The 12,644-nt window shown below is 50.2% G+C and overlaps 1 protein-coding gene across 1 annotated transcript; it reads left to right on the top strand.

Annotated features, from left to right (window-relative positions):
• The first annotated feature begins 827 nt into the window (after window positions 1-827).
• Window positions 828-4,168, top strand: LOC135575710 (cilia- and flagella-associated protein 52-like). The gene is made up of 4 exons (XM_065034388.1): window positions 828-1,005; window positions 1,626-1,825; window positions 3,362-3,498; window positions 4,021-4,168. The coding sequence occupies exons 1-4, from the start codon at window positions 939-941 to the stop codon at window positions 4,151-4,153; spliced, it is 537 nt and encodes a 178-aa protein (XP_064890460.1). The 5' UTR covers window positions 828-938; the 3' UTR covers window positions 4,154-4,168.
• The last annotated feature ends 8,476 nt before the right edge of the window (window positions 4,169-12,644 follow it).

Here is a 12,644-nt window from a genome sequence, read left to right as displayed (position 1 = left end):
CTCCTGCACCCTTTGCATCACAAAGTTCTCGTCAAGGCACCGGAGGAACCTCCTGGACTGTGGCTGCCGGCCCAGTCGTCCTTCCAGCAAACATTGGGGAAGTTAAAATCCCCAGCACAACCAGGGCCTGTGACTGTGAGGCTGCTCTCAGCTGTCTGCAGAGGCCTCGTCGACTTCCTCACCCTGATCTGGTGGCCTGTAAGAGTCACCCACACCAGTGTCCCCCTTGCCAGCCTGCCCCTTAACTTTCGCCCATAGACGCTCAGCTCGCTCCCCATCCGTGCCTGGACAATACTCAATACGCTGTAGCTGCTCTCTCACATGAAGAGCAACTCCACCAGCACGCCTGGCTGGGCTGTCTTTCCTGAGGAGGACACAGCCGTCCATGAGCACCGTCCCGTCGTGTGAGCTGTCCCACCGTGTCTCTGTAACTGCCGCCAGGTCATGATCTCCTGCCCGAACACACGTTTCTGCCTCCTCCTGCTTGCTCCCCACGCTGTGCCTTGGTGTGCAGGCACTTCAGAGAGCGAGCTGCGCACAGGGATTTCACCCAGGGGGACGGGCGGCCTCCCGGTCTTCATCAACTCTGGGGTGCAGCCCCACAGGTGCCAGCCCAGCTACCACCCCCCCGCTTCGCATCCAGTGCGGAACTCGTGGAGAATGAAACACAACCCTGAGACCGCGCAGGGGAAGCGGAGGGGACGCGTGAGGGGACGTGCAGAGATCGCTCACCCGTGTCCCGCCCGCCCCGGGCTGCAGCGGGACCCACGCGCGCGGCCGCTACGCGCGTTCCCGCCTCGGCCGCGCGGACACGCGCGGGGACCGGCCGCCTGGCGCCGGGGGGCGCCCGCCGCCCAACAGCGCCCCCTGGCGGCCGGGGCGCGCAGGGCCGGGGCGCAGGCGCCGTTGCGCTGGAGGCGCGTCCGGGCCCGGTGGCGATGGCGGCGGCCAAGGGGGACGGGGCGGTGGGGGAGCTGGAGCTGCAGGCGGCCATCGGCTTCAACGGTACCGCGGGCCGGGCGGGGGGCACCGTGGGGCCGGCGTGGGGCACCGTGGGGTGAGCAGGGGGGTCCTGGGCGCTCCCGCCGCCCTCGCCCCCTCCCCGTGCCCGGCGCCGCAGGGGCAGCGCTGCCAGGGACCGGTGCCAAGTGAAGAACAGGAAAAGTTTGACTGAATTGCGGGGTTTTCTGTTTGTTTTCCAATTCCGCAGCTTCCCAGAACGAGAATAATTTGCACATGAAACCAGCTCAGGTTGCACAGACACTGTTGTGAGCACCGGGGATGGGGCTGGGCGCCAAGGGGAATGTGCGGCCTTGCCGCTCTGTTGAGGAGGTCATGGCAACCAGGGCTGGATGCCGTGTCCTCAGAGCCCTCTGTGCTGGAGCGCTGGGGCCTCTGCGCCCTGTGAATCCACAGAGCTGCAGGACCACAGCGTGGTCCAAACCTTGTCAGGGTGACCGTGCTGCTCGACACGGGGTTGTTCTGCTGAACAGCTCTGGGGAGAACTGGAAGGTTCTTTTCCTTCCCCCCCCCTCGCCTTGTGAGGTAAACCGTGGGGAGCCAGTGGTTTCTGCAGCCCCTGAACTGTTGGCAGCCAGCGGATCTTTCACCCGTTTCTCTTGCAGGACATGTTCCCTGTGGCCTCATCTGCCACCCCGACAGGGAGCACATCCTGTACCCCCTGGGCTGTACGGTGGTGATTCAGCACCTGGACACTAAGAAACAGAGTTTCTTGCATGGCCACACCGATAACGTGTCCTGCGTTGCCGTGTCCAGGGATGGGATGTACGTCGCTTCAGGACAAGTCACCTGCATTGGATTCAAGGTGGGTAATGCTCTGATTTTGTGAAAAATGCAGTTGCGATTTGTGCTAAGATGTTTAATGTTTACAGATATAACTAAATGAGGCACGGGCTCTGAACCTGGAAAAAGGCGGTTAAGTTCTATGTAAAAAGTTATGAAACTTGCTTATGATGTTATATTGACAGAGGGAACTAACATTTTAAGGGTTAACTAAACTTATAATGGGTGCCTACTAACGAACTAACACTTTAAGGCTTAGTCACACAATAAATGCTTAGTTTAGAGCTTTATGTTAAGAAGAACAGAACCCCATCGAATGCCAAGACGAGAAGTTTTACTGCACTTAGCTGTAAACTTGAGGAGACAAGATAACGAAGATTTACAGCAAAAGGGGGCGCCAGTCTGGTTTCGTTCAACTTGGCAGCTTGGGTCCAGTCAATTCAACATAATGAGCCAAAGGTAAAAAGTTCACTGTGATGAAGCTGAAGGAGCTTCATCCAAAGACCCCCAAAGACCCCTCCTCAAATTCACCAAGTGGCACTGCACAGGCGCAACAGGGGAGCGTCTATGGAAATGGTTCTCTGAGACTCATTTTAATCAGAAGCGGGGAAAGGTTATGAATATGTACAGGCGTTCCTGGGGTCATTATGAATATGTAACACCTTACTGTATTTCAGCACACTTCTTATTGTTTAAAGGTGTGCGTGTTGGGCGGAGCGAATCCCCCGCGCGCCCAGCGCTGTTTTGCTTTTGCTCTAATGAACACGTGTTTAAGGAATACAAGGAATTGGATTAAATGTTGCTTATCCATAGAAAAAACGTAAGTTATTTATGTCAGATTTTAACCGCTTAGTATTGACCAGAGAAATTGGAGTTGGCTTGCCAGTGGTGGGAACACCCTTCATTTATTTTTTCTTTTGTTGGAAAATAAATATCTGCAATGGGAAGATGTTGAAGGGAATGGGAAATTGTAGTTACTCCATTGCTGGATGTGCCTTTATGTTTTTGTAAAACATGAAGCAGTCTCCCTAGGATTGAGGGATTTTTAGTTCCAGTCCTTTTTATCCAAAGTGTTGTGGGCGTGTGGCAGCCTAAATCTCATTAGGCATTAATTAATTAATAAATGCTGTTCTATTTCAAGTGAGACCTGAGTTCCAGAGCTGCTTAGGACTGTCAAAAGCCCTTGACAGGTACCTACCTGCATTTTTAGACCTCTGAAGTTCTTTTCGTTTTATTTTTGCCTGTTTGAAAGACCTCAAGACACTTGGAAGGGATCAGGTTTTAGTGCTTTCAGTATTTTAAAATCCAAGTCAAATACTCAGTGTCTCAGGGTAAATTTAGGTGCTGAAATGAAGCAGAGCCACTCAAGTGCTCAGCTGGAATAATGCTTCTTACAGCACCCAGTCTGAAGCCTCTTTGTGTCAGGGGTGCCCAGGGCTGCAGAGAAGCTTGGGCTGGGCTCCTTCGAACAACTTTCCTGCCAGAGAACGTTGTTCTCCCTGATCCTGCGAGTTACATCTCATGCTCTGCCATCCCCCACTTCTGCTTTGCCCCGCAGGCAGACGTCATCCTCTGGGATTTCCCAAAGCAGGAGTTACTTGCTCGGCTCTCGCTGCACGAGGGCAAAGTCGAGGGACTCTCGTTCTCGCCCAGAGGCATTTATCTTGTGTCCCTGGGAGGCCAGGACGACGGCAGGTAAGGATTTCCGCTTCTTGGCACAAGATTTTTGACAAGAATCAGATTCTATGGGCGGCCTGAGACGTTTTTCCAGGGAGGGTGGTGAGAGCCTGGCCCAGGTTGGCCAGAGAGGTGGTGGCTGAACCATCCCTGGAGACATCCCAGGCCAGGCTGGACGGGGCTCTGAGCACCCTGAGCTGGTGAAGATGTCCCTGCTCATGGCAGGGGGGCACTGGGGAGCTGGGAAGGTCCCTCCAACCCAAGCTGTTCTGTGATTCTGTATGATTTGAGTCCTGCTCCGCAGAAGGGATCTGATAAATCCACGTAGCCTTGCTTCAGGAGCAGGGGATGTAAACTGCAATTCCACACTTTGGTGACAAGTTTTTTCTTGGGTAGAATCTCTACAAAGTTACTTCTGTTGTGTGTCCTGGTAGGAACAGACTGCAGGACAATAGGCTTTGTCTTGCTTTTGTTTTTTAGTAATTGACTTCCAAGCAGTGTCAAAAAGCGAAGCTGTTTCAAGGCTTTCTTCTCCTGCAGGGTGATGGTGTGGGACGTCAGTAAGAGAGAGGCTGTGTGCGGGAGCCCGGCCTCGCCGCGCAGCGCCGGCAATGCCAACGTCGTCATGTGCTCCAGCTGCAGGGACGAGATGTTTGTCACTGCTGGAAAGTAAGGGTTTGTTGAGAGGAACGAGCAGAGCGAGAGAACCCCTGGCCCTATTTCCTTTGACAAAGAGTCTTTATTTAACTACAAGGAAACTTAAGCAACTGTGTGCTTGTGTTGTTTCTTTTCACTCTGAATGGACTCATGAATATCCGTCAGGTTGTAGCTTTAAGGCATTTCTGCTTGTTCTCCATGTAACAATATGTTTTCAGAGCAGCACACAGGGGCCCACGTGCGTCACTTCTGCTCCTGATAGCAGGATTTTGTACTCAGCGTTACCCGTGCAGTGTTTAAAATATTTAGTTGCCAGTGTTTACACAAGAAAAGCAGTCAATGAGTGCCCCTGAACAATGGCTAATTAATGTCGAAACAATGATGTCTTGCCGGTCGTTGGATGATCTCCTGTCCTCACCAGATGTGATGTACAGTTGGTCACTGGCTTGTAACAAAAGTTGTACAAAATGTCGCGTTTTGCAAGGATGTGCGGCAGCGCCCATATATCCAGGCTGACGTTTAAACGCGTTGAGGGCCTGCACCTCCCTGTGCATCAGGGACGGCTTTGGATGCTCTTGGCTGCACTCGCACTTATGAGCGCTCGTCTTTGCAATTTTAGCACTTTGTTAAATGTAAGGGTGACTCTGCTTAAAGACATTACATCGTCTCTGACATCGTCAATTAAATTGCACTAGAAAAGAGTTGAGAGTGTCCTCACATATGTATTTGCTGAAGATTTTTGATTTACCCGGAAAAAGTTTCCATAAGAGACTTCTCTGATATTGTTCTTTTTCTCCGTATTAAAAGATCAGAATAATGGAGCCTTGTGAAGGTTTTTTACTTCTTGTAGTACTGAAAAAACTTGGAGGTTTCTGCATCTGTGGATTTGATCCCACTCTATTTGTTCTTATAGTTTCACCATTCGAGTGTGGGAACTTGACACAGCAACTAAAAAAATCCATCCATCTGAATGCTACGCGGGGCAACTGAGAAGAATCACCGTGTGTGTTCAGGTACGTTTCAGCCAAGATGACTTTGCTAAACTAAGAAACTCTGTACAGACTAGAGAAAAACCACGAGTTTCTCTAATAATGCTGGAAATGTTGGTCCCAAGCGCGTGACGGCAGTGAAGTTCCTCAGCATTGGCCATGGCAGTTGATCTCCCACGGCCTCTGGGAAAGAGTGTTCTGGATGCTCCTCAAGAGAAGCAGCACATGTTACGGTCACGGGCTCCGGCACCCGGATTTTTATGCTGCAAAATATGATCTAGATTTGGTTAGAAAGTGTCTGGCGTTCAGCAGTGTTCTGGATCTGTGCGTGTGATGGAACAGAAACATTGGCTGGGTTCCCCCAGGTGAACTCTTGGCAATCCACTGAACTAAAGCTGTTGGTGCAGCCCAGTGTCAGGCGTGGGACACGGGTCTCAGTATCCAGACCGTGATCTCTTTTTCTTTATGCTTTCTTATAGATGACAGATGATGATGGTGATTTTTATCTTGGCACGACGAGTGGAGATGTCCTGAAAGTGAACACAAGCAGCAAGGTGCTGACTGCCTGTGGGCCCCAGAAGAAGAAGTTGAGCATGGTGAGTAGCAGCTCTGTGACTCCAATTCTGTCCTTGTCCTGCTCTTTGTTAGTGACTGAAGGTAGAGCAACCTGCGGGAGAACCATCACAAAGCGGATTCTCAGACTAACGCTTTTCCTGCGCTGTCAGTTCCTTGTGTCTCGGTCTTGATGCTGAAGGCTGAGCCCATTGTCCCGCCTTCGTTGAGCTTCATTTGGCTCAGAATTTGGGTTTTACTTGAATCTCGTGTGTCATCCCACAAACTCTGTACAATTAATCTGGTAAACGTCATAGAAAGTGAAAAGTAGTAATAAAAATGGAGTAGTTCCTGACTTTTTTGCTTCTTTTAAGAAGATACGAGCTGGAGTGAGACAGAGGACGTTCCTGGGAAGGCTGGTGGAAGCGCTTGTTTGAGAGGCTTTCCCGCACTTACTGCTGTAAGGTCCCATAGTCAGATCTCACAAATGTGTTAAATTGTCTGGACTGAACTTTTCTTTTTGTGTTTGTTCCCCATCCCATTCCCCCACTTCCCTTCGTCTTTTTGCTGTTCTGATTCTGCCACTGATGAGGCAGAGATCTTACTGAAAAAGGCAGTATAAATAATGTAATTCAAGAGTTTATTGTAACGCGTATGCACAATTTGGACAAAACAAGGTTGCACAGGGTACATTGATTCTATTGCTTTTTAACTTCTGAGTTCTTGACTTCATAACCCCAAGGGTTTTTTAACTTAGCTTTTTTTTGTCTCTGATTGGGACTCGTGGGTCTGAGCATCCTCAAACAGGAGTTATCTCCTGAATAAGGAGCTTCTGACCGGTGGTCGTACAAGAATTCTGCATGCAGGCAGCTGTAATGATAAAACAATCGGCACCAGCTAGAACACTTGTTGTTGATTTCTCCTTATTTGGTGCTATAAAAGGCTTCTTGTAGCGTCTCGGTCTGTCCCTTGCCTAAGCTGGGATGTGTTTTGCGACTGCGTCAGCAGCACGCCCAGCAGCGAGCAGCAGGGGCAGCGCTGCCGCGGGAGGGCCGGCTGTGCTGGTGGGGATGCCGCGGGGCCGCTGTCCTGCGGGGCAGCAGATCTGCTCTGAGAGCAGCACAAGCCCACAGGGGCTGTAAGAGCAGTTCAGCAGTCAGCCCCAAAGAAAACGCTCCTCTGGGCTTGTTTCCCTCAACCTCCTGAACTTTGCTTGGACAGGTGCATCCAAACCATGTACGTGCCCGTTCCAGATGAAATATTTATTGCGTTACAAATGCAGGCCCATGTCTCCGGGATAACTTGGACCCACTGAATCCTTTGAAATACAGTTCAATGTTGATCTGTTCCAGAAGGGTGGAGAAGTTATTACTTGTTTTTCCCACTTATATTGTAGGAATGCAAGTAGTTTTTTTCTGTGTCCCTCTTAAAGGACAGGAATGGATGTCTTTTGTTTTCCTGCTGGCAATGGTAAGTTCGCTGCAGGTGTGTCCCCGTGTGGGGACACCCGCACTGGCCGCGGTTGAGCCCCTTGTCCGGCTGCCCCCCTGCAGGGCTTTGCGTCCACGCAGGACCCGTGGCTGCTCTGTGCTGTCTCTTAGGCCAAGGTCTTGGTGACTGTCACCTCCCCTTCCAATGCCTGCGTGCTTTGAGTCCTTCTCCATCTCGCAGCACGTGCACCTCGCCCAGAGCCCCTGGTTGAAGCCGCCCGAGGGCCTGAACTCCCGTGTCCTCAGGGCTGAGGGAAAGGTGCCAAATGCACTTGAAACAAAACTTCACCAAAAATACACTTCTGAGAGCACTGCTAAAGAAGCCGTCAGGCAGGGTCACGAGCAGGATGCTGTGCCGTTTGGGGGTCCAAAAGAAAAAGCCGAGGCTCAAAGCCAGAGCACAGTCCAGTCCGTACTGTGAGGGGTTTTATCGTAAGGCAGATCCATAGGAACAGCATTTTGTGGCAGAGACCTTTGGAGCATCATGAGCTTCAGCTGGCATGGCTTCTGAGAGTGAAAAGCTGAGGGAAAACAGGCCCCTTGACTGTGCAAGAGGCTGACAAGGTGTTGAGGAGAAGGGAAGATCCAGAAGTGGGTCTCGTCACAGCCGCCTGCCAGCCTTGTGGACGAGCCCTGAGCTGGTAGGCGCTAATCTGGCTTCAGCTTGGGTTTATTAGTGTAATGTGGTGGCAGCTTCTTAGGATGTGGCACTGGTCGTTGGGGGAGCCGGGAGAGAAAAGGAGACATTCACATTGGATGGAAATAGCGAGGAGTCCTCCCAGTCGCCTCCTTTCCCCTCCCGCTTCAAACAGGCGTTCCTGTTCACAGGCTTTTCGGTCAGACGCGCTCAGCCCCGTCACCCCTTCTCCTCTTGCTCTCTCCCTCGCTCTTCCCAATGCGCTTCCCTTGTGCCCGAGGAGGGGAATTCACCAGGGCAAACCCGTGTTGCTGCCGTCACTGGGAAGGCGCTGGGACGTTTTTCTCTGCAGTTACTGTCAGTGCCTCGGCCACAGATCCCCTCTCATACTTTCCAGCTCTCTTTCCCAGCTCCGTGCTGTGATTCCCTTTCTGCCCACCCCCTGCACATCTCTGCACACAAATCATACCTTGTCACTAGACTGTCAACAAGTGCTCGCTGGACACACGTAGGATCTCGTGTTTTATGGCAGCAATTTCCAGTTGTAGCCTCACCTCCAGTGCCGAAAGAGGTATTTTGCAGATGTTTTTTCGAGTCAAAACCACAGCGTTTATCAAAACAAAACTATTTGCATCCTTGTTTCCACACAATTTAGTCCATCCCATTGCTAACCAAGACATCTTGTGTATCTTTCTTGAAAATGTACCTTGCATTACCACTTGTACCAAAACTTCTCCCCTCTGGAGCCACGCATTGCAATGCTGTCTGTGTTTGAGAACAAACCTCTGCAACCCATGTTCACCAGTTGCACCGGGGAATTACGATCCGGTGGCAAAGCGTGAAACTGCAAACCTGGAGTCCACAGCCGCCCCACGCCGAGCACATCTGTAAAGGGTTTAGATACTGCGGGGTGAGGAGGCGATTCTATTGAAAACAAGGTGGGGCACCCTTAAAGGAACTTTGCCTTTAGATACATAAGAACGTGTTTATTGTATAGACACGATCTGAAGATTTCTTGGTTTCTGTTTTGAAGAGGAGTGGCAAAATAGTTTGTTATGATGAAGCAACTTGTTTTCCATCTGCCTGGAATGAAGTTTAAGTGCCTGTCTCTAAGGTGTATAAAGACTGGAATAAACAGCAGCATTCATTTTGCTCCCTGCCGCGGGCCTGAGGAGCTGTAAGGCACCCGTTGGAATGTGAAGAGGGATGTACAATTGCAAACGCATTTTCAGAAGTAGTTGGAGTGATTTGCATTGTAAAAAGAAATAAATATTGACAGGAGATGCGCTGGAAGAGTTCACAGAGCGCTCAGGAACTTTGCAAGAGATCCGAGTGGGACAAAGAGCAGGAATCCCTGCAGGAAGGGACCGGGCAGGCTGCAGTTCTGATGGGGTTTTTATTTACAGTCGTACTTGAAAGCGCTGGTTTCTTTGGGTGAGCAGTCAATAGTGAATGGAGATATTTTTAACCTCCTACGTTAGACTCTGCATTTCACCTACAAGAGCACTGGCAGGGTATGAAATAGTGCATTCATCGCAGCATTAACGTGGACTACTTGACTCTATGAATAACAAGTGCAGCTTTTAAAGCTTATAAAGCTGTTTACTGATGGTAATGCAAAGAACAGGCTGGACAAGAGAGAAGCACAGTTGTCAAATTAAGGTTGAAGTGGAACTCCCATGATTTTGAGAGCCTGGCAATGAATCCTGGCCGTTCTAAGGTTTTGGGTGTTTGGGGTTTTTTTCTGTCTTAATAACACCTGCTTCCCTCTCCAATGGAAGAACTGCAGAGAACAGCTTGGAACAATCAGAGCAGTGTTGGCAGCGCCGCCAAAGCTTTAATTCATTAGCAAGGAGCTGTAATCAGATAAACTCCGTAGTCATAGGTTGCATTTGTAATGCTGCCACCTGCCATAACGCTGAACCCAAAGGGCGTCTGAGGTGGAAGATTTTAGGGGCAAAACCGCAGACCAGGAGCTCAGCAGCCAGGTGATGGGCCCGTGATAACAGGGGACTCGCCAAACGCTGCCAGCGCCTCGGAGGAAGTTTCCAGAAGCATTGCTCAGAAACCGCTCTGCTTGTGGATCGTCTTTCTAATGCAAAAGAATCCCTTTGTTCTTGTGCGTTTGCTGAGAATATTTGCACGAAACCCGGCGCCGCTGCCGCTGTGAGAATGTGGCAGAAGATCCTCTCCGCAGGTCGTGTTTGTCACCCGCCAGGAGACTGCGGACGTGCTGCTGCTGGAGCCGGCGAACGGGGAGCTCAGTGCTGGTGAATCACAGAGCGGGAGAGCATGTGTCAGGTTCTTTTCTGCAGCCCATGGTTATTTGATCCTCAAGTTAAATCGTCTTTAAGCCGATGCGTAGGTAGGTGTGAGGCTGCCTGCATTGCCAGCGCTGGAATGCGCAGTAACGCTTCTGGTGATTTGGGGTTTTTTCCTTTAAAACGTATAAGCAAGCCTTTAAAAACAACCGATTGCTTCTATTTGCGTGGATAATCGAAGCAAAGTAATTTTCCCAGATTCATCAGACCTCGCCTGTGGCTTTTTCCGTGTCCTTTCTGGGTCTAAACAGCTCAGATGTCCATTTTCTTTTCTCTTCTTTCTTCACTTCTTCTCTCTCCTTCCTTAGACCTTCAGTCCTTTCCGCGAACAAAACCAACACTTTGTGGCTTTGGTTTTTCTAAACCCTCTGAAGGTGTTAAATGCTGAACATTTCCCGGGCTTAGGCCGGATTAATGCTTGAGAAGCACAGGAAGGCTGCGGGTGCTGCTTAGATGTCAGACTTTGAATCCTAAAGCAGCGACATCTGTGTGTGTTCCCCAGTCACAAGTCAAGCCCACGACAGGGGTTTCTTCCTGGGGAATAAATACAGAATTACTCTGAGTCGCCTCTTGGTTGCTCTTTGAGAATTGACTTCTTGGTGCTTTCACAACACTAAATGCTGCAGCTGGGCATTGTTTTTCCCCGAAGAGCCACCACCAAACAGAAATTGTTGTTTTCCCATAATGGCTCGGGCTTAAAGGAGAAACAATCTGAACGTTGCGAACCTGCTGGTGGGATCCCAAGGGCTGGCAATGGTGCTTATGAACCTGGGAGCGGCAAATGCTGCTGGAGTCTGGACTGTGACTTACGGTGTCAGTCCAACAGCTCCTGCCCGTCCCTGCGGGTCTGTCTGGGCGGAACAGCCGCCGGCCACAGGTTCTGCAGGCGCCTCTGGGACGGGAACTTCGTTTTCAGTTCCAGTTTGGTGGCACAAAGCTCCTTTATTTCATGGTTTTGTCCTTTCCATTTCACTCATGCAGAAGTTCGCCCAAGCTCGTAGGGATATTTTCCCAAGTTAGAATATCAGGAGAGTCCAGCGTAGGGCAAGAAAGATGATGAAGGGAGTGGAGCACCTCCCTTATGAAGAAAGGCTGAGGGAGCTGGGTCTCTCTAGTTTGGAGAAGAGGAGGCTAAGGGGGGACCTTATTAATCTCTATAAATATATAAAAGGTGAGTGCCATGAGGATAGAGCCAGGCTCTTCTCAGTGGCAAACAATGACAGGACAAGGGGTAATGGGACCAAGCTGGAACACAAGAGGTTCCACTTAAATTTGAGAAGAAACTTCTTCTCAGTGAGGGTGGCAGAGCCTGGCCCAGGCTGCCCAGGGGGGTTGTGGAGTCTCCTTCTCTGGAGACATTCAAAACCCACCTGGACATGTTCCTGTGCGACCTCACCTGGGCATTCCTGCTCCAGCAGGGGGATTGGACTGGATGATCTTCTGAGGTCCCTTCCAATCCCAAACATACTGTGATACTGTGATACTGTGATTTAACCCCACAGAAGTCATTTCACTCCTCTGGCAGCCTATCTTGGAGTCTCTTGGTGATTTTCAAGAATTAATCTGTTGTACATGGAACAGTAATATTACTTCACAGGTGGCAGAACTGAAGCAGATCTGACTCTTCTTACACTTGTATTTTGTGGAAGGCTGAGGACTGTTTTCATTTGTTTGGGTGTTTTTTGTTGATTTTGTTGTCATGCATTTTTTTCCTGTAGCCTGGTACTTTATCCACCGAACAGCATTTCTCCTTTTCCAGTGGCTGGCCTCCCGTTGATCTGCTCTGCTCAGTAACAGCAGAAACCCGGGTTGACCATGGGCTGACTCATTTCCAAAGCTTTCCTGTGACAAACGTATTTGATTACTAATAGGTGGGAGATGGGATTGCATCTTTCAGGCAGAGAGAGAGGCCTGAGACGCAGAGGATCATCCTAAAAAGAGCTGTAGGAAAGACCATTGAAGCTGAGTTGTATCCTCTGTTGTTTTCGTGGCTGTTGGATGAAGGACACGCGGAGGGAAAAGCGCGAGTGCCGCTCCACGATGTGGGTATCGCTTGCTGCGATGAGGTCAGGCTCTGTACGTGGTCCCAGCTGCTCTGCAGAATCCAAAATAATGCTGTTTGCTCGCTCCTCGTGAAAAAAAGGTCATAGGTAGGCGCTGGGTAGAGACTGGAACTCTTGTGGGTTACTCTGAGCAGTATTTATTGTAGAAGATTCACAGGAACAGCAGCGTTGGGTCACCTCCTCAGAGAGTGACAATCATACAGCAGTATAACTAGTCATTATATAGGGTTCTAACAGGTATTATGCAACTAAGCAAAATTTATCACTGTCTATCACTGTCGATATCTATCACTGTCGATATCCTCAGGTTCCTTCCGTTCCAGTGGTCTGCAGGTTCCACTTCTTCTTTCTTGGCAAGTACAGAACGACAGGTCATCGGGTCGCAGGGCTGGCTTCTTTTGAAGTTCCACCTGTCTCATTTGTTATCCATAGTTCACCAGTCTAGCATAGAAATC

The sequence above is a fragment of the Columba livia genome, chromosome 18 (assembly GCF_036013475.1).
Source record: "Columba livia isolate bColLiv1 breed racing homer chromosome 18, bColLiv1.pat.W.v2, whole genome shotgun sequence".
Taxonomy (NCBI): Eukaryota; Metazoa; Chordata; class Aves; order Columbiformes; family Columbidae; genus Columba; species Columba livia.
The sequence above is the reverse complement of the archived record's forward strand: the minus strand, read 5'-3'. Positions and strand labels throughout refer to the sequence as shown.

Coding starts and splice junctions, on each gene's coding strand:
- LOC135575710 (XM_065034388.1), top strand. CDS start 939: ATGGCGGCGGCCAAGGGGGACGGGGCGGTGGGGGAGCTGGAGCTGCAG. Junction 1,006..1,625: donor GGCGGCCATCGGCTTCAACG/GTACCGCGGGCC, acceptor TTTCTCTTGCAG/GACATGTTCCCTGTGGCCTC. Junction 1,826..3,361: donor TCACCTGCATTGGATTCAAG/GTGGGTAATGCT, acceptor TTTGCCCCGCAG/GCAGACGTCATCCTCTGGGA.